Source organism: Onthophagus taurus, chromosome 2 (assembly GCF_036711975.1).
Source record: "Onthophagus taurus isolate NC chromosome 2, IU_Otau_3.0, whole genome shotgun sequence".
Classification (NCBI taxonomy): Eukaryota; Metazoa; Arthropoda; class Insecta; order Coleoptera; family Scarabaeidae; genus Onthophagus; species Onthophagus taurus.
Genome location: NC_091967.1, coordinates 11,041,844 through 11,062,324, shown reverse-complemented (window position 1 = coordinate 11,062,324; position 20,481 = coordinate 11,041,844). Strand labels below are relative to the sequence as shown.

Genomic DNA, 20,481 nt, shown 5'->3' with positions numbered 1-20,481 from the left:
TTTATGTAACTTCCCCTATGAAATAACTTTAAGGATCTAGTATAAAAATAAATCACCAATTTGAAATCGAGGTTTTAAAAATTTTGAATACAAAAACGAAAAAGATCCTTCAAAACAAATAACGTACCCTCCGTAAAAGAATGTTGCACAAACACTAACAGCCTATCGATTACACACACAACGTGGGCAGCAACCCCGATGAAATCTTAATTTTTCCGCGCCCCTTCATTCCGTGAGTCGTACTTCCCCCATTGCCAAAAGAAAAACTTTCTACCCCAAACTTAAATGAATTAATCCTACCCTCACCGATGATCTTCGGCAAGGATAGGGGAAAGGCCATTCTCGATGGGTCTGAAGCCGCAAGGTTCATTTTGAAATGAACGAAGAGGATTAACGGAGGCCTATCCCGTCTGGATAGGATGCCTATTTTAGCTATCTGTATCCAGCAGGATGCCCCGACGGCTTTGGGATTTCTCTGGCACATCGCCTTGAACGGCAATAGTTCAGCGGAGATGGCGTGTGGTAATAATCACTAATTCAGTGAAGACAAGGCAACTCTACAAGCTAACTCTGGGTGTTAACTTCAATCCAAACTGATCGACATTAATGTCATTTGTATTAACAAAAAGATGTACTAAAGTCTTATATCTATAGAAGTAACTCTTTGACCATAAATAATAATAACTGGGTATCTGCAATTTATATGTTTGAGGTTGCATTATTCTTCGAAAGTAACCTTAAACAGAACTCCCCCAAAAATTGTATAGCAATTTGTGTTCACCGTATAATTTACTTGGGCGGCTAATGGCATCTAGATATTGTAATTGTTTACTTAAAAACACATTAACTCTCCACTTACTTGCTAATGAGCTAACATTCCGTATAAACCATAAAAGCCCTGGTTGCTTTTTATTCCAATTCCAATTTCACCCACCTAACGATAAGCTAAAGCGGTACCGATTGACCTCAGTTGATAAACGGAAAAAATCGGCTTCTTGCGTTGACAAGACGATAAAGATCACAATTGCCGAGATTTTATAATTTCCATTGCGTGACTGTTCCCTTTGTTTTCCTTAAACCTATAGTTAAGTGTGACCTTCTGAGTGGCTTGTGGGCGTTTTAGAAATAATTAGCTAAAATGCGCTTTATCATTTTTTTCAGATCTAACCGAGCTTTCTGTTTTCCCACGCAACTGAAGAAACGAAAGCTCGAAGAACCGGAAGTCGTATCGATGAAAACTGTGCAAAAGAGTAGTCCAAATCAAGATATGTGCGACGAGAAACGTCGGAGAAAAGAGGACTCTAAAACGGATTTAGAATCGCCCAAGTTATTAGTCTTGCCGCAAAAGAAACGCGTTCTTCCACAGCAAGCTAGCCCGGCAAGAAAATGTGCTAAGATCTCGCAAGAAGAACCTGGTGCTGATGAAAATTTAATTCGAGAAACGGAAGCCGCATTAAAGAGCTTATCAGGAAGTTGGGCGGGACATCGGGGTACATCGTACAAAGACGAATCTCCAGCTTTCGAAAATCTGTTTGCCGAAAAGAAGTCGAAGTTATCTCCATCATCGGCGTGTTCCAATAGTAATGACAATAGTTGTTCGTTAAAAGACGTTATTACCCTTAGAGATCAACACGAAGACTCCGATAAACCCATAAAAATAAAACAGGAATTATCTGATAGTAAATCCGAAGATTGTCAATACAAGAAAACTAAGATTAATATCAAAACGGAACAGTCACATTACGAACCACCAGACTTTAATGAACTGGTCGACGACTCTTCAAATGAATTGGAAATTGATATGTCTGAAGCAAACTCTGATAGAACAGAAAGCGGTGACGATAGAGAACACAAAAAGAAAGATGAAGACAAATCCTACAGCGAACAAATATACCACCCATTTCCAAGACCAAACACATCGCATCCATCACCATTTTCAACCACATCGGCCTTCAGACCACCTCAAACAACCACGAAAACTCTCACGGCATTAGGTCCTTATCCAGCAGAAGCAACTTTTGTCGGATATCCACCCAGCATAGTTAATCCAGAAGAAAAAAAGTCAACGGTCAACTTAATGCATCTAAAAACTCCCGAACCGGAAGCAGTGAACGTTGCAGTAAAGGCATCCGTCGCGTCTCCTGAAGCAGTCAATAAACAGTATACCATCCTACAACCTGCTGGTGGTTCTAGAGCTGCCAGTGCTTTACAAGAAGCTGCAAGAGAAGGAATTACCGTTTCTGCAGTTAGTAGTGCTTCAACCACTGAAACTAAATTAACCACACCTACAATGTCAATGTCACCATCAAGTTTAAACAGAGGTAAGTTTACTTTAATTTAATAGTAATTATTAAAATAATAAAAATAGAATAGTAATGAAATAAATAAATGTCTTTAAATTTGTGATATCATACTTCATGGTTAAATAAAAAAAATGTTAAATATTTGATCGAAAACATCAATTTGTTAAAATTAAAAAAATATTGCTTTCCACATATCGACCTGTCTCTCCAGAGTGGAGATTAAAAGAAGAAGAAGAAAAGCGTCACGTAAATAGGTAACGATCGGTCTGCCTCCATACAGTGGGGGTAGGGCGTCCACCAGAGTTGGAGGCAGCACCCCTGCCTCCACCGTGACGTCCTGTCCGTGTGAAAAAGTTCTCTTCTCCCGGGGTGGAGAGACCGGGAAAACTCTAGTCCGCAGGTGCGGTGACCCGATGCGCAGCACTCTCCATTCAGCTGCGGTTTCTTTTTTCCACCAGGAGAGATTTTTCCTGCAAGTCTCCACCCGCACCGTCCTATAGGCTGATCGACCTGCAGGGCGGGGTCTCCCACCATTCGTCCTGCTACGGTCCTGCGTCCAGCACTTTTTCCCAGCAACGTTCCCAGCACACATATATACATATAAAGCGAGAGACCGAGATAACGAGAGCGACAGAGAGGGATTTTATCTCTAAAAACTCTCACATGCCTCTAGCAGGACGAATACTTCTCGGGGCTAATTTACGCAGGTCCTTTCCGTTGCGGTCCACGGCACATGCATTAAATTCTCCTCTTCTCTTGTTCAAAACGGGTCGGACTCGTGGGCAAAAAACGAGAAAAGGGCCGTTCCCTCCAATGCGCAGACGTGGAAAGTTTCCCGGAGTTGGAAATGAAAATGAGAGAAAAAAGTTACGGCGAACAACGTAGGGGTTTATATATGAAAGCAAAATTAAATTCCTTCCCGAGCCCTTTTGGCAGGAAACCGCAGTATCCTCAATAATTCTAGATGATTAATCCTTGTGGTGGTAATACGATGTTAAAAATAGATTTCGCCCCCGGTGATTAAAATTTGATTAAAAAGACGACCAATATTTCACCTTGATAGAATCTGTTCGAATTTCTTTTCATTTCCAGAAGGAAGTAAATGTCCCACACCAGGATGTACCGGCCAAGGTCACGTTACGGGGTTGTACTCGCATCACAGAAGGTAAGATTATTAAATTTAGAAACAATTTTTATAAATAAGTAGAAATAAAGCAATTTATAAATACCATTTATATTTAGTCTTTCCGGATGCCCGCGAAAAGACAAAGTCACTCCCGAAAGTAAGTCTTTAACAAAAATGCTAGAATGCCCACCACCCTTATGATTGCTTCTTTTATTTTTTACAACCTTACATTTTTTTGCGCTTCTTTTGCGGGGTAGAGAGCCTTTCTTTTGTTGATTTCCTCACATCCCATTATGCTATGCGCATCAGTAGTTTTCACATTCCCAAATTTCCCTTTGGTTTGCCTCCTCGAGATCACGATTATTGAGTATAAGGAACTTAAAATCGTAACGTTCGATGTCCGCCCAGTGTGTGTTATTTTCTTGTTGTGAACTCTCTACCCGCTGACTTGGTTTTTCTTGGTTTTGTTGTGTTGGTTGTTCTCACACACTGCGTTTCGAATGACAAAAGCAAAACAAAATATTTCGCCAGTTTGCAATTTGCATTCACCTATACTCAATAACCGTTCGTTCTCAGTCCTGGCCATGCATGAGACCATCCTGAAATGTCCGACGCCCGGCTGCAATGGCAGAGGTCACGTGAGCTCAAATAGAAACTCCCATAGAAGCCTTTCTGGTTGTCCAGTTGCTGCAGCTAATAAACAGGCTGCTCGTGAACAAAAATATCAAGCTAGCTTACAACATAGAGTTAAATCACCACACGTATTTGGTGAGTTTTCTCAAACAATATCTACCCCGCAAATTAGCCATTACTATAAGAACATCTACAATTAATTTTAAATATATTTCTTGTTTAACATAACATTTATTCGTTATAGTTTCATCGTGTCAATCAGAATACTCATCTAGTTACGATGGAAAACAAACTCCAATGCCCTCCCACGAAGACGTTAAACCCACTTATTTAGTAGGTTACGGTTCATCTGAAAGCGATTCAAAGCCAGACTACGACACGTATTACAAGCAACAACTGAAAGAACCAATGAAAATTCCAAAAGCTGAAATATCTTCGACCAGTTGTTGTAGCATAAGTGGTCGAAGCGAATTACTTATACCAAAAACGGAGGCAAATACTTGTCGTTCTCCTTCGTCCAGTATGAGACCTACGTACGATTCTTACATGAATCAAGATTCAAATTCATCTTCAATGTCTAGCGCCGAAAATATTAACACAAGAATACCACAAAACCAAATTCATCATTCAGTTTTAGCCCAGCATCCGCAGCAATCTTATGGAATTGACGATGGTAGAAATCAATTATCTCATAGATCACCTTACCATCAATCGCCGATGTCTGAAGAAATGTATCAAAGAGCTGACATTAGAACGTACGCGGATATGAGTGATCCAATGAGTGGAGGAATCGCAAGACCAGTAGTTACATATTCAAATGAAATGAGCAGACCTTACGAATCTTCCTTAGTAAGCGCTGCGAGTCATAGACCGTATGATCCTGGTACCGCCACTGCCTTCGAACGATATGATTCATCAAGTCAATGTGGATCATTACAACAGGGTCTCATGCCTCCCAGGGTACCTCCTCAAGGTATGTACGAATATTCTTTGGAGGAACAACAGAGGTATCAACAAGAAGCTGCACAACAACATCAAATGGCCATGGCTAATGCATCTGCAGTTGGGGTTATGAAAACTGAACCTGATCAAGAACCAACTGGTCCATTATATCCAAGGTAAAAATAACTATTATGATTCAATAAGTTTAACTAATACTTTTGTAGGCCTATGTATCAATATGAAACTCCGGGTGGTACTTTGCCGGTGGGGTTTTCAGCCATCAACCTATCAGTGAAATGTGCAACAACCGCACAAGGTCATATGAAGGGTGTGGGTCCTCAGACATCACCTGGTGGTAGTGTTATTGACTTATCTACATCTAGTGTTACAACAACAAGTCCACAGGTTAGTAAAAACGATTAGATTGAGTTCTTGTTATATATTAATGAAAACCACCAGCCGACCAAGACCGGTTAATAATTAACGGTATCATAATGAACAGTTACACGGTTATTATATTTCAGGTGGCCTACAGTTCGCCCCATTACGGAGGCCAAAGGGTCGGGGGTAGCCCGCAGGCCGCGGCCAGTCCCCACCTGTCCGCCAGTCCGCAGGTCCCGAGTCCGCAGGGGCAGACCTTGGACCTCAGCGTTAGTCGCCTATCCCACAGGTTGGTTGGTCCTGACGATGCATTATTCAGAGCCGCCCCCGGTAGGAGGAGATCATTGCTGCATGCTTATGCTTAATTCAGGGAACCGGCCCCCACCCCTGAGACAACACCGCCCGTAAATAATTTCGGGGGGGTCGACCGAGGCTATTAAAATTTCAAAATAGTTTGACGAGATCAATAGTACACATAAGCCAATTTCGATATCACCGAATCTGCATTGATTGAATCCTACCTGAAAAGCCTGGCTTCAAAAAATAACAATATCAGGATGTATAAATCACAAAATAAAAAATGGTACTATAAAAGCAATTAGTTAATGGTGTTCCTCCAAAATAGGGAATGATTTAACTCATTGGACATTTTAAAAAATTGCGGTCAAACGTGTTTGCTCTTGCTCTTGCTAATCTTATTTATCCACAAGTGCCCATGAGTAAAAATCATTGCTAATCCATCATAAAAAATATTATCCGCCTCTTCTTGCCGTGTGGCGTAGCAGCAGCAGCGACACGAGCGTCCAATACCAAAGTGGAGAGCCAGTGCCGCTGATGCCGGTGCGTGGATTCGCCGCCGCCGCCCACCCGACGAGCAGGAGCAGGGAGCAAACCGAACCCGTTGACTTTTCCGCCGCTAACGAGCCGGTCAATTTCAGTGGCGTGCGCCCGGTGACGGCGTTTTCGGCCGCCGCCGGTCCTGTTCTGGCGGCGCCCGGAGCCGCCTCAGCAGCCGCGGCCGCCGCCGCAGCAGCAGCAGCTGCAGCCGCTGGTTACAGTAGGGAGTCAACACCGGAAAGCGGTGGCTCACATTATATGGACGCCTATCGTGACCCTTCAGGTGAGTTTCCAAGTCATTCTCTTAAATGACACCAGAATCGAAATATCAACAACCCAACATACTGATATAATTAAAAGTCAATATTTATGAAAACTACGCTGCCCCCTGCAGGATACGGCCCCATGAGTCCACATCCGGGGTATGGTATGACGACCGTTACGGCTGACTACCCAGCGAATCCTTACACATCGTATCCTGCTAGCGGCTATTCCTGCGCCGGAGGGTATCCCGGTACTGTAACCACCGGGTATCCAGCGCCTCCTGGGGGTTACTCTCCAGGTCCATGCTATTCGATGCCACCACCGCAACACACCATGACCCAACACGACAAGCAACCCAGCAAAGATGGAAGGTTAGTCAATAGCTTTGTAAATAAACATGGATAAATAAATTTTTATTTTCGATGAGAGATCCACAAATTATTTTTGTCCTACTTTATTTTTTGCTGTTGAATCATTAAAAGTATAAACACGCAATACTTAACGATTACTTAGCTAATTATGTTACCAATTTTACGCGATTTAAATTCGCGCAAAAATCGATAAATAAAAAATCAAAACTTTGTCATGTTTTATCTGATTTCTATTAAAACGCCACACTTTTGAATATCTTATTCATCGCCACAATTAATAGTTTTACAAATAACCAAGTATCAAAAGAAAAAAGATATCTCGCGAACCGTATTAGCATAAATTGTCCGATTAAAAACACAAAAAACGCGGTTATAGCAGACTCCATTCCTTCTAACAAAAAATAAACGTACACCGAGCAGCATTAGTCAGGAAAGATAACCGCTGCTTATACAATTTAGACATGGAAATGGGTTCCTATAAATTGTAGTGCATAGTTAAAAAGGAATTACGAAGCTTTTTTGACACCATTTTCACACCAACAATCTTTTCCGTTTTCAAGATGTGTTCGAAAAACACCAAACTCATCATTTTTCTTTTTCAATAAGTACCTTGCAGATGTTTCTAGTCGATTTGATAAGTGCAAAATCTATTCGATTTTCTATGAAAAACAAGAGAATAAGACATAAGTCCCAAACCTTTCGTTAGATCTTAAAGGCTATAGCTGCATCCATCTCCAACCATCTTTGCTTTAGAACCTCATACTGTCGTGACTATTAAAGGCATACTATGGATAATATTAAATCAATGTAGTATTATCTCGTCCGCAAGCGGAACTTTCTTCATCCTAGTGTGTTGGTCAATAAAGCATCGATGTGAGTATCAACAGTAGCTCTTATGATCTTTCTAGCTTCTTATAAGCTCAGTATGATCTTATACCCCAACAATTGCAAAGTAATATTTCCTCGTGAATGCGCTCGGCACATGAGGTGACAGCTTTTTAATCAAGAACATTATTGATCTTAGTTTTTTGCACATTTTGCCAATATGCACATCCCACCTGAAATACTGATCCACCGCGATCCCACCTAACTCTAGTAATCATAAAACAATCACAATCAGTTTGTTGGCATAAGTCGTTGTGTACCAAAAGATCAGAGACTGTAGGTTGAAAATCAACGTGTATGGAGACTAGTTTTCTCAAGGTTTAGGAACAATTTATTGGAGTCAAGCCAATTTAATAAGACTCTCATATCGTCTCTGGCTAAAGATAAAAGATTTGCCCATGTTTGATTTTTAAACAAGAGGAATGTTTATATCATTTTACAATTTAATCCAACTTTCAAAAGGTCATCAATATAAATTAAGAACAACGGTGGGTCCAGAACTGTTACTTTGGGGTACACCACAGGATAGTTTTCTATCTAAGTTTATTTTTACTCTGTGAGTTCTATCTTACAAGTAAGATTAAAAAAGCTGAAGTGGAAGACCTTTTATGCCATAATGCTCAAGCTTAGCCAACAATTGCTTATGATCCACTGTGTCAAACGCCTTACGTAAATCTAAAAATATTGCTATAGTACAGAGTATATTATCGAGACCGCGCATATTTAGACAATTTTGCAATAGCATCTCATGTAACTCTGCCTTCCCTACAGCCCACTTGGGAATTTAATAAGATCTTAAAACGCTCTAGAAAACTATTTAGAACATAATACCAGAGTTGGCACTGCGATATAAACCAAAAGGAAGGTACAGGTCAACAAGGCCTAAACCGTTAAGTAGACAACGACGACGACGAATTATTGATCATTAACAAATAAAATAATAATTATATAATAACTATAGTTATGCGTTAAAAGTGATGACTCAATACTACATAATTCCACAAGAATTCTTTGTGTATATATTTACCGTAGATAAGGCACGATAAGATATAACCCACAATCAAGCAAGCCAGTGCAACTAAATTCTAACACAATCAATTTAATAGTACGTGACTAACTATCGCACCTCACACACGGTTAAGCTGTTAGGAAATAAATGGGCGAAAATGAAAGGTATTAATTCTATTTATTTAAAAAACTTTCAACTTTATAGAAAATGAAATATATTTTCTACAAGTAATTAAGTAACTCATCAATATATTAATATTATTAAAAACATATGTGAGAATTATGTATTAGTTTACTTTTAATCTTAAAAAAATGTCTTTTAAAGAGAGTGTTTCTTTTTAGAAAAACTATTCTAAAAATAATTTAGTAAACATTAGTAGAGGAGAGTAGGTTAGGTTCGTAGCATGTGCCGCGATGAGAATAAGCGTACGCCTTTAATAAATTCAACGCTATTTAAACTATTTTTAGTGAGACGGAAAACGCCGTCGTTAAATTGTAACCGACCGCTCAAAACGTACTACTACCACGGTCGAGCTTAATTTCGTTGTACGAACAAAAAGTCACAATGTGTCAACAAAAAATCGCTATCGCGCGTCATCAAAATACGAATAATAACGCGTGCTATGTGCTCGTGAAAAAATGACTTCTCTCGAAAAAATCGCGTTTGACCAAGTTTAAATAATAAGTACTTTCGATCGATGGCGGTCTCTAGCGAAACTTCTTCGATCGTTGTCGATATTCTTATCAAACACGTGGATGATACAAACGAGTGAGTTCAAATAAGTTTTTAAAAAAGAAATTAATTAATTAATTAACTAATTTTATTGGTTCTTTTTTGATTTTTTTATTAAAATGCAATGCTTTAGACGATTGAGTGCTTCGAGGCTTTTAAATTTATTAAATTTAAAGGGAAAAAAATTAAAAGTTGTAATTGTCAACACAAGTTCTGGTTGTATTTTTGGTTGCATAGCAATAATAATACTTAAATTTGATTTTGTTGTGGAATAATTCAAATTTAAATCTTCATATTTTCTTAAACTAAAACTAGAACTAATAGTAGCACTATCACTAGACTTAGAACTAGAAACTTTCGGGTCTTTTGAAAAAGTGTTTGACGTTTCGGGTGCCATGTTACCTTCTTCAGAAACAAGTTCGAAGTGTTTCTGAAGACCCGAAAGTTTCTAGTTCTAGTGATAGTGCTACTATTAGTTCTAGTTTTAGTTTAATTAAAACCGGCCGTGAAAGCTTTCGTACTTATTTCATATTTTCTTTTTTGATTAAACTTTTTTGTTTATCATGTAACTCGTTTAACTGACTGTCGGTTTTCCGTCTAGTTCGCGGCGGGCTTCTAACTTCGGTGGAGTACGGCCCTGTGCTAGAGGCAGGGACGGTAAGGAGCTGATTCAGTGCCCAACCATAAGCTGTGACGGCATGGGTCATGTGTCTGGCAACTACGCCACTCATAGAAGGCAAGCACTCTCATAATATAACACCAAAACGAAACTTGGTGATATGGACTATGTCTTTGAAATCTGCATGGACAAAAGTGTCTTTCAAACGTTTAAAGTATCTTGAAATTTTAATCCATCAGACTGGGCAAAGGCCATATTGTTGAGTTAAAACCCCTTTATCAAATTTATATCGTGATGTAGTTGTACGATTTTAGGAAAATTAAAAATCTAAAGAAATAATTACGACTGGGTTTTGCCACCAGACCATGTCCATGAAATTAAACAGTTAAAGAAATTGGTTGCAGACTGAGTCAGATCCTTAAATAAATGTTCTTTTTTGTCAACTTTTTTTTATAATTTAAACGCGTTGTATTATTTAAGCAAACAAAATGTTTAAACTAATATTAACTTACATGGTTATCCAATTACAGTTTATCGGGATGTCCGCGAGCGGACCGTTCGCAAATTCAAGCTCACTCCCAAGAGTTGAAGTGTCCAACGCCGGGATGCGACGGATCGGGACACGTGACCGGAAACTATTCGTCCCACAGGAGTCTGTCGGGTTGTCCCAGAGCGAACAAACCCAAGAGCAAACCAAGGGATGGACAGGACTCGGAACCGTTAAGGTACGAAAATACATTTTGCAAGAACAATTTAATTTTTTACTTCACGAAGTTTGTCATTTTTGTAATGGATAAAAAAGTTTCTATTGATTTGATTCTTCGAATGACTATTAGTACTCTACTTTTTCATGCAAACAGATGCCCAATACCGGGTTGTGACGGAAGTGGACATGCGACAGGAAAATTCTTGTCGCACAGAAGGTAACATCAGCCAATAAAATGTTTATAGATGTTTTATTTTTCTTTTACTTTTCTCACCAATCCTTTTCATCTAAAAACATCCCCAAATAATTTTTTGTATTCATCTTAATTTTCTTGTTTCCGCCGGTTATTTTTAGCATGTTTTTTTATTATGTTGCAAAAGGCCGGGTTGCTGTCTTAATTTCTTAAACGGTTTCAATTAGCTTCGATCCATTATAGAATTTTTATAATTTTTTCTTGCAGCGCTTCCGGCTGTCCCATCGCCAATCGTAACAAAATGAGAGTTTTGGAAAGCGGAGGAACCGTAGAACAACATAAAGCTGCCGTAGCTGCTGCCACAGCGATGAAATTTGAAGGAGTTAACTGTCCAACGCCTGGTTGTGATGGAACGGGACATATAAATGGGTCCTTTCTAACCCATCGGTCATTAAGCGGATGTCCTGTTGCTGGACAAACTGTAAAGAAGACGAAATATTCCGATGAGATGCCGTTTTACTCAAAAGGATACACAGGTAAGAATATATTATTTAGATGATATATTTAGTATATTATTGTAAAAAGTGGGTATTAAATTTTTAAAAGAAGTTAAGTTTTTTCTGTTTCTATTAAAGGTCACCAAATATTAATTAAAGAAAAAAAGTTATGATAATGATAAGGTAAGAAGCAATGTTTTGTGACTTTTAATAAAAGTATGCCCAAGTCAGATAATTTATTTTCGAAAAGTTAAACTTATTTGTCGTATAAATTTGTGAGATATCTGATACCAATATTGTTTATTTAACAGATATCACAAAAATTGACAAAATCGTGTATAACGATTTTTTTGAGGTAACTATACCCACTTTTACTCTTTTATTTTAAAATCACAATATTTTTTCAAAAAAAAAACTCCAACAACTTAAAATGGAAGAAACGACGAAGAAATTGCACTAAAAACAATATCTTATAAAAGAAATAATATCCTGGCAATTAAAAATATTCTAAACGTGTCATTGTCAATATCTAGTGGCACATTTTAGCCATTCGATATTTAGTGGTGTATTGATGGTTTCGTCGTTCCTTCCAAACCACTCGCACTTACAAAGATTTAAATAAATCATCAAAAAGCGATTGGAAAGCATAAATTTCTTTTATAAACTCACCTATTTTTAACGTGAAATAACACCCTAACGACGTCTTCCTGTTCGTTTCTTCTAGGAATGGAGAACAATGGAAGCGGAGAGGATCTCATGACCTTGGAAGCTGAAATCACCGAGCTACAGCGGGAAAACGCTCGAGTGGAATCACAGATGCTCAAGCTTAAGTCTGATATAAATGCCATGGAGAGCCATTTGAGTCAAGGGGAAAAGGTAAGTAATAAAGAATAATCGAAAGGTATGCTATTTCCAATCAAATTATTTTGATGTTGTAGATTTGAATTTAATTTAGTTTAAAAAAGTCACGAATGGTTTATTGTTAACATCTTTCAATCAAAACCAAAAAATATATCTTAATGATTAAATTGAGACTTTAAACCTAAAGGAGGAATGTATTTAAACGTTTTTAAATTATTCTATTTTTGACAGTGAGTATTTTTACCATTAAATTTTCTCTTTAGAATTAACATCAATATGAAAGTGGACAACACTCAACTTTCTCGGTTTTTTATATGATGCTAATGGGGATTGACAATATTTTAAAAAGTCCATTGATAGATAACGGAATATTAAATTTGAGAAAGTGCGATTCTCGGTAATAATAGGCTTATATAATATTCGATTATGTGCTTTGATTAAAGTTATAATAATGCATTCAATATTTACGCCAATATGAGATGGCCCCTTGTCTTATTGAAACCATATCTGATTCATATTGTCTGTAAACAGGTTTGTCAGTGCAATTAACTAATTACATACTGCTATACCCAATCATACTTTTAACTTTTGTGATCCTTGAGTATGAGTTTCACGCATCCAGTAAGGATTCACATCATGCCAATACCTTAGATTATTTTGATTTACACTTCGAAACAACGTAACAGTTGCTTCGTCGATAAAACATATCTTGTAAACGGAAGTTAAATCTACGATCGAAGTCATCTTCAGTTAATTCTTGCATTAGCTGAATTTTGTATGGTTAAAATCTATTCTTATGTAATACACGCAAAGTTGAAGAATGACTTACTTATGTAACCACGCAGTTCTGCGTGACGATGCATGTGGGATCTTCAATAAAACTCTGCCTTACATCTAAAGTTTTTTGCCATTCATAACTACATTTAGTCAGAAATTTGCTCTTCTACATTAAGAATCATCTTGGGTAAACGATATACGTTGTAGAACTGCTCAAATCGAAAATTTTAGGTGCATGTAATGTTAGGGCTACTTCAACCTACAATGAGATTACAATCACCACACACATCATTGGTACTATAGAAGTTGTTCTGTGATTGTTTGAATTGGAATTTGGCAGAAAAACCATTTAAACGAATTGAAAGAATTTATTTTAGACTACTATGGTAAATAGAAGGTCTCCTAAATTTTAGAGAATTTTAGAAATTTTATCGCTGCTTTTCACCGATCGAAATGACCCTAAAAATTAGTTGTGGATAGAGGTTTTTGGAAATAACTATAATCAGACTACCTTGCCACGCTTCCTAAAAAAGTTGAACAAAGACAGTGCATATTTGAACATAGACGAGATTACATTGGTACAAGCAGCAAATTCACCACGTCAACACTGGCAAATGGAGCATCCTGATAAAGACAAACAAAGAAGAGTGGTAATTGTAATTACTTAGGGACAGTTATATGAGATCGGGAGTCAACATCTGAGACTCCCAAAGAAGAAAATATTAAGATTGAGTATTATGCGTTGAGATATTCCAACGCATAATACCAAACAGGGTAAAACAGGGAATATATACCAAACCATAATGCTAGGTATAAAGTCATCAAGGAGATTTTCGTAGATTAGTTATCATTACAACTTCCTTAAGACAGTTTACCACTAAGGCCCACTTTTACCACCTGTGGATAAACTTATCTAATAAATAAGTCCAGCTCTTAGCCAATGAGAGCGTTTAAAACTGCTACAAACAAACATGGCAACCATCTCCTAGATAGTTTATCAGGAGGATGGTAAAAGTGGGCCTAACTTTGCCATGCTCTTTACATCACTTTACATGTGATGACAAGTACAAAAAATCTGAAGATGGCGGATAATTGAAAAATATAGTTGCAACAATACAATAGGGCCGTTAACTATTTTTTTTTTATTAGCTCATTCGAAAGTTTTTTAAAATTGATTGACCCCATATTTTTTAATTTTTGATTCTGAGGCTTAGTTTTTCCAAAAAAAAATAATAAAGTTAGAAATTACAGGCCGCGAATTCAGTAGCGCGTCACTCAGATTTGAGCGTATGATTGGAGCGTATAAAAATCAATAAAATTCCTAGAGAGAGACAATGCTACGAATCTTATGCGCTAGAAGAAAACAGAAGAAAACGGGAGAGAAATCACGTCTGTGATTTCTTTCTTCTTACTTAAAACGTCACAATGAATCAGGGGTGGGGAATTTTAAACTTTTACATTAATTATTGCAAAAATTAAACAATTTTCGAACGTGAAAACGTTACTAATCCGTCTAATTTAATTTACATTATCGATTTTTTGAAAGACGGTCTTTCTAATCGATTGACGTTAACGGCCCTATTAAACAGAAAATAACTTAACTTACCTCGATAAAATTGTTAAAGAGCTAACATAGCGAACTTCTCGCCTTCAACTAGCGTCATCTGTTAAAATCTATTATCACTACCGGCTAGATACTTAACCTTCGCATCTCACACTGGGGTTCAAAAGACTTGTGCAAATTTTATTTTCTTAATAATTAAGGTTGTGGGTGAGTTGCGAAGGTTATGGAAGCAAACGAGAAACATGCAATAATTAAGTGGATCTGGATAATCTCTTATGGACAATCTTTAACATCAATCTGACTTTTTGAAAACTTTAATCATTTTCTGAAAATCTGTATGTATATTTAGGAATTCTCTTAGACACATTTGGAAATACTTAGAAATGCATAATGCATGAAACACCTTGACCTTCGGTATCGTGGTGTTTCAAGTAATGCATCTCGAATTATTGAGTATTTTCGATCGTCTTGTTGTATAATATTTGAAAATCCTTTGCCATATTTAAAAACCTCTTAAGTTCTTGAAAATCATCTAGAAATTGATGAACCCAACCCAACACAACCTACAGATATCTTTGGTTATGTCAGGACATCTCATAATCTCAAAAACCTTTGGAAAATCCAGGATATCTAGAAAAATCCTTTCCTTCTCGATATTCTTAAAAATATCCTTTATCCTCTATGCTGATACTCTGGAAATTCTAGATGATCATGGATACCACTGATAAACTCCAGATTTTTTTTTAATGTTGGCAATCCCAAGAAGCATCTAAAAATTACTAAATATCATAAAAGTAGTGTTCAGAAAATTTCATGGCCCTTTTGGAAACCTTAAAGACGGCCTATATGATTTAGGTTTTTCAAAAATTTCAATTTTAAATCGCTATATTAAGAACACATTGCTTATCTTAGTTAATCATCTCTTAACCTGTCTGGGTTGCAAATATGTATCTTTTCAATTAAAATAGGGCATATTTGATATTTTTGAATGTTAAAATAATAAACCATGATTGAAAATTTTAAAAAATAATAAAATAATTATTTTGATTGGTAATAGCATCCTAATAAAAAATGTTATTTGCCCAGCTTTATCGTAACAAAAGCAATGGGACTACACTAAAATTTTCCTCACCAGGAAACCCAAGTGATTGCCGCCCGAAATAACAACCTGAACGAGTACTACGAGAGCCTGAGGAACAACGTTATAACGTTGCTTGAACACGTTCGACTGCCGGGCGCTAATCCGCAAGACAAGATTGGCCAGGAGAATTTCGATTCGTATCTAACCAAGTTACAGACGCTGTGCACGCCGGAAGGTTACGGAAATGAAGAGAACAGGCCCTTATACGAGACGGTTAAATGCGCTCTACAAGATTTTACGGTACTCCCAACTCCAATATAAGTTAGCCAAAGTGGAAACAATTAAAAAAAAATGATAAAAAGGGGGAGGTGAAAATAAAACATGTAAATTTTTCAAACCAGTACGTAAATTTAAATTGTGATCTTGTGTATATAATATAATAATCGATCATTTATTAATTCGAAGTCAATGTTGAAGACGTACTCCAAGGGATTAATTCTACAACGTTATTCATTCAAACTAAAAGAAAATCATCCCTTAACAGGTTTAGATCGTGTACATTGTATATAAAATACCGAAGTTTAAAAAAGAAAACGTACTTCTCCATTAAGAAAACATGAAAGCTCATGAATTAATGTTAATTGTATAAACGTGTAGTCAAACATCCAAGTTTTCTTTTTTACTTTTTGGTTCATTTTGAAACAAAAATATATTAATTAAAGCATATAAGCTCCTTGTAATCGGATTAAAAGTGAAAAAAAAACAATTTTGATCATTATAGAAACATTAAAGACGAAGAAGCTGTACAAAAAACTAATATTAGCGATCCTCCAGTTTAAGGAGTTGTAATATATATTTTAATATCTCGCTTCTGTCCGTCTCCCTAAGAAATCCCCCTCCCCCCGAAATCTTGCGTTTTTTTGTTGAACAAATTCGTTTCTAGATAATCTGTGATTATGTATACTTAGTGTTTATAACGAATAGTTACCAAAGAACGGTGTTATTTGTAAAACCATTAACAATGTGCAATGTATAAAAATTAAACAAACCAGAAAAAGTTAACATACATACACACAAAACACTCGGAAGGTGTTCATAAGCGTTTATAATAAGTTAAAATAATATATTATTATTGTGATGCACTCTTCTCGACGAGTTTTTTCGTTCAATTATCGTTTTTGCCTGCGTTATATTTATAGACATGTTTTTTCTATCTAATTTTTGATAATGATTATTATTAATAAAATTGTTTCCTATTTTTTATTTATTTATTATAATAAAATACGATCGCGCGTTCCGTTTTAGATACGCAATCGGAAATAATGTTGTGGAATCTTGTACATATATTATTAGGAAGTCAAATTCTCAATATGAAAGTATTATTTGTTCACACCAAATATATATGTTAAACTACATGTGTTGTTATTATAAATAAAAATAATTTAAAACAAAATTATCGTAATCTCATTAATGATTTTTTGTAAAGAATGATAAAAAAAGAATCCTCTGTAAGTTCTATATCTGATAAAGTAGTGGAAACATCTCAATCACACCCCTATAATTGTTGGATATAGAAAAAAGCGGGTGGAAACCACGAAAAAAAAGAAATAACGAGGAAAGGGATATATTGCAGGCTGTAGAAATTATATACCTGAGAAGAACAAAGGGGGAACGAAGTATATCCAGGGTATGGATGAGTATATAGAAAATAGGCAGCTCAGTTAGTGAGACCATCTACACAGAAAGCAGGAAAGCAAGGGAGTGGAGAGAGAGGAAAACCACAAGATATTTGGGATAAGGCATAAACAAGATAATCACCAAAACAGGAAAACTGTACAGGAAGTCAAATGTTTAGCAAGAAATATATTTTATATATGTATTATTTTATACAATTATTTATTTTTCACATAATGAAGCTTTTAATATTTCAATTGACTTTGCTAATTGCAAATTCTTATCTACATTCTTTTTATTTTTACGCAATTTTTTAATTTTACCTAGTAACATTTTCCACTCTAATCCATCTAAACATTTAAAAACGCATTTATTACGATCTTGGGTTCTTAAATTACTTTCTTTTTCTATAAATTTATTTAAAATAACAAAATCTGTCAAGTTTTCAATTATTTCTAATGAAGAAATTTCATCTTTTATTTGTTCTTTAGAATTATTTGTTTTCTTTTTTAATCCTTTCTTCTTCCTTTTCTTAACTATTCTCTCTTCATTCTTTTTATGAATAACTTCACCTATTTCATCATCATCCACCATCAACTCGAAAGCTGATTTAGGTTTATCTTTTTTTAAAGTATCACTTTCTTCAGCACTTAATTCATCCTCTTTATTTCCACACTCAGAATGAAAATTTTGATCTTGATATGAATTCAAATTATTTTCTGATTTATTAATATTAAGCCAACTTTCTAAATTACTTGGAAATTGATAATCAATACCAACCCAATTATGTTCACCATCCAAAACATTCCTTAATGGTAATAACTCCATATACAATTTACAACAAAATCTGACTATATCATTTGAAAGAAACCAAATCCTTGAAAGTAAAGCATAGGAATAAAACGCCATTTTCCAAAAATGTCCAATTGACATTCTTTGTTCCATAAGATCAGCTGCTGTTTTAGCAGACTCAGATACATAATTCATTAAAGCTGTTAATCCTTGTAGCCTTACAATAAGATAATCCAACATATTATTTGTGGGTAAATAACTTCCTACTTGAACAGTTTCTGGTAATAAATCATAAAAATCTTTGATTACACAAAAGAAATTTAATTCAAAATACTTTTTTAAGGATCGATTTAGTTTTTGCATAAATTTAAACCCTTTATCAGTACGAAATTTGTATTTCATTCTGTACACTGTTCTTGATAACAATAAAGAGTCGCCTTCTAAATGGATTTGATTCCCAAAAAATTCTTGGGCAGCTTCACAACATTTAATCAAAGAATTTATATCTATACAAAATAAGAATTTTATTATTTATAAATGGATTCATTTAAAAATAAAATACTTACTGATAACTTTTAATGTTTTATAACTTGTAAATGGTGGTGCTTCTAAACTTCTAAGATTCCATTTATTTTCACTTGATAATTCCATATTTTAATACAGTAATAATAAATAGAAATTTTAATATTTGTCATTAACTTATTAGTGAGGTTATGTTTTCTGTCAAAATCACGTTGATATAGCGCCATCTATCAACAATGTCTAAGATACATTAAGATTTTGCAAAATTAAATTGCAAAGCCACAAGAACGTAAATAAATATGTTTGCTAATAGCTAAAAATGATATTAACATATTAAAATACATTAAAAGTACTTTATTAACTCACCGATCCAGTTATTCTTAAATCTAAGTGAAATATTCCATAAGGACCCATAGAATATTCTTGTTGAATTTTACTTTGAAAAATTCTTATTTGTAAATTAATTTCTGTAGTTTGAAAATTTGCATTAATTTTATTGTGAAATTCGGATAAATGTTTTAATGGTAGGAGTATCTAAAAGTATAAGGAAAAACAAGTCCAAATAAAGAAATTTCCACTAAAACAGCAGTACACATTTACAAAGCAGTAGTAATAAATTGGGAAGAAGATGGTTAAAAGTAATAACAAAGATGCGCCATCCGAATAATCCACTACACAACATTCAAAATAAAAAGCTATATGAACTATCACACCAATAACTGTTATGACAAAAATTTATCAATAGGACAGTAAAAGACACTTTTTGAATTTTATGTGGTTATCTCAAAATAACGACGAAAATCTCAAACATAAGACCACATTATTAGAAAAACTAAGCGATGAGATAATAAAATAAATATATTCTTACCTTATTTTGTAAATCTTGACATTTTCTTAGAAAATTAAGTATACCATAAGTATGCCAAACAACAAATACACAGTTCATATAATGTAGAATCCGAAAATTACCTCCAAAATCTTTTATAAAATATATACAAATACCATAATAATGAAGAACCAAATTAATTATTTCAATACAAAAATGTATCAAAAATTGTGATTCTCTTCCAGAGTTTGCTAATTGAACCAATTTAATTAAATCATCGTAGGTTTTTCTTAAATACTCAAGCAGTTTTAAATAGTTCATATCTTTAAGGAGATCAAAGTTATGATTTTCACTGCATAACCTGTATTTTAAAGTACCAGTAATATCGGACATATCACTTTCTATCATATCATAGGATGGGTGAGCATATTGAAATTGTAGCGATTTAATAAATGTTTTATCATAGCAAGAAAACAATAAAATCAATTTTAATCCAACGATTGAAAAATTAATATAGATTATATCAGGAAGGATTAGAGCAAATAAATTTGAAAAAAAATTAAATGCATTTGTCGAATTATCAAGAAAATAACCACCATATATCATTAAATGATAAAACATCATCAACAAACTAACAAAGCTGTACACAAAATTCAAAACATATAATTTCTTTTTTCCCGAATCGCAAATTGGTATTTCCAACCCCATTTTTGCACAAAAATTTAAAAAAATAATAATTTTCTTGTGATTAAACAAAGCCAATCCAATTAAAATAATCGAATAAACGTTATATATCACCAGATTAAATTCATTTAAAAATTGTAAATAATTTTTGTTTCCTTTCACCATTTCCATTAAAGACGTTACATCCCTTGCAAACAAGTTA

The 20,481-nt window shown here is 35.2% G+C and overlaps 2 protein-coding genes across 6 annotated transcripts in view; one reads left to right on the top strand and one right to left on the bottom strand.

Moving 5' to 3' along the window:
* Positions 1-17,234, top strand: part of LOC111425866 (myelin transcription factor 1) — a 168,692-nt gene extending 151,458 nt beyond the window's left edge. For 4 of the 5 annotated variants that reach the window (XM_023060155.2, XM_071194242.1, XM_071194243.1 and 1 more), the window contains 14 exons: positions 1,162-2,321; positions 3,396-3,468; positions 3,546-3,586; positions 4,006-4,197; positions 4,307-5,180; positions 5,229-5,409; positions 5,529-5,674; positions 6,168-6,505; positions 6,617-6,857; positions 10,633-10,827; positions 10,963-11,025; positions 11,269-11,537; positions 12,223-12,374; positions 15,836-17,234. In XM_023060155.2, the coding sequence (XP_022915923.2) occupies positions 1,162-2,321; positions 3,396-3,468; positions 3,546-3,586; positions 4,006-4,197; positions 4,307-5,180; positions 5,229-5,409; positions 5,529-5,674; positions 6,168-6,505; positions 6,617-6,857; positions 10,633-10,827; positions 10,963-11,025; positions 11,269-11,537; positions 12,223-12,374; positions 15,836-16,102 (4,192 nt within the window). In that variant the 3' untranslated portion in view covers positions 16,103-17,234. The remainder of the gene's footprint in view (positions 1-1,161; positions 2,322-3,395; positions 3,469-3,545; positions 3,587-4,005; positions 4,198-4,306; positions 5,181-5,228; positions 5,410-5,528; positions 5,675-6,167; positions 6,506-6,616; positions 6,858-10,632; positions 10,828-10,962; positions 11,026-11,268; positions 11,538-12,222; positions 12,375-15,835) is intronic. The other variant, XM_071194241.1, reaches the window with a different exon arrangement.
* A 390-nt stretch (positions 17,235-17,624) lies between these two features.
* LOC111425864 (uncharacterized) lies at positions 17,625-19,662 on the bottom strand. The gene is made up of 3 exons (XM_023060152.2): positions 19,136-19,662; positions 18,814-19,082; positions 17,625-18,753 (listed from the first exon to the last, which is right to left on the bottom strand). Exons 2-3 carry the CDS (start codon positions 18,896-18,898, stop codon positions 17,678-17,680), a joined length of 1,161 nt encoding a protein of 386 aa, XP_022915920.1. The 5' UTR covers positions 18,899-19,082; positions 19,136-19,662; the 3' UTR covers positions 17,625-17,677.
* Between the last annotated feature and the right edge of the window lie 819 nt (positions 19,663-20,481).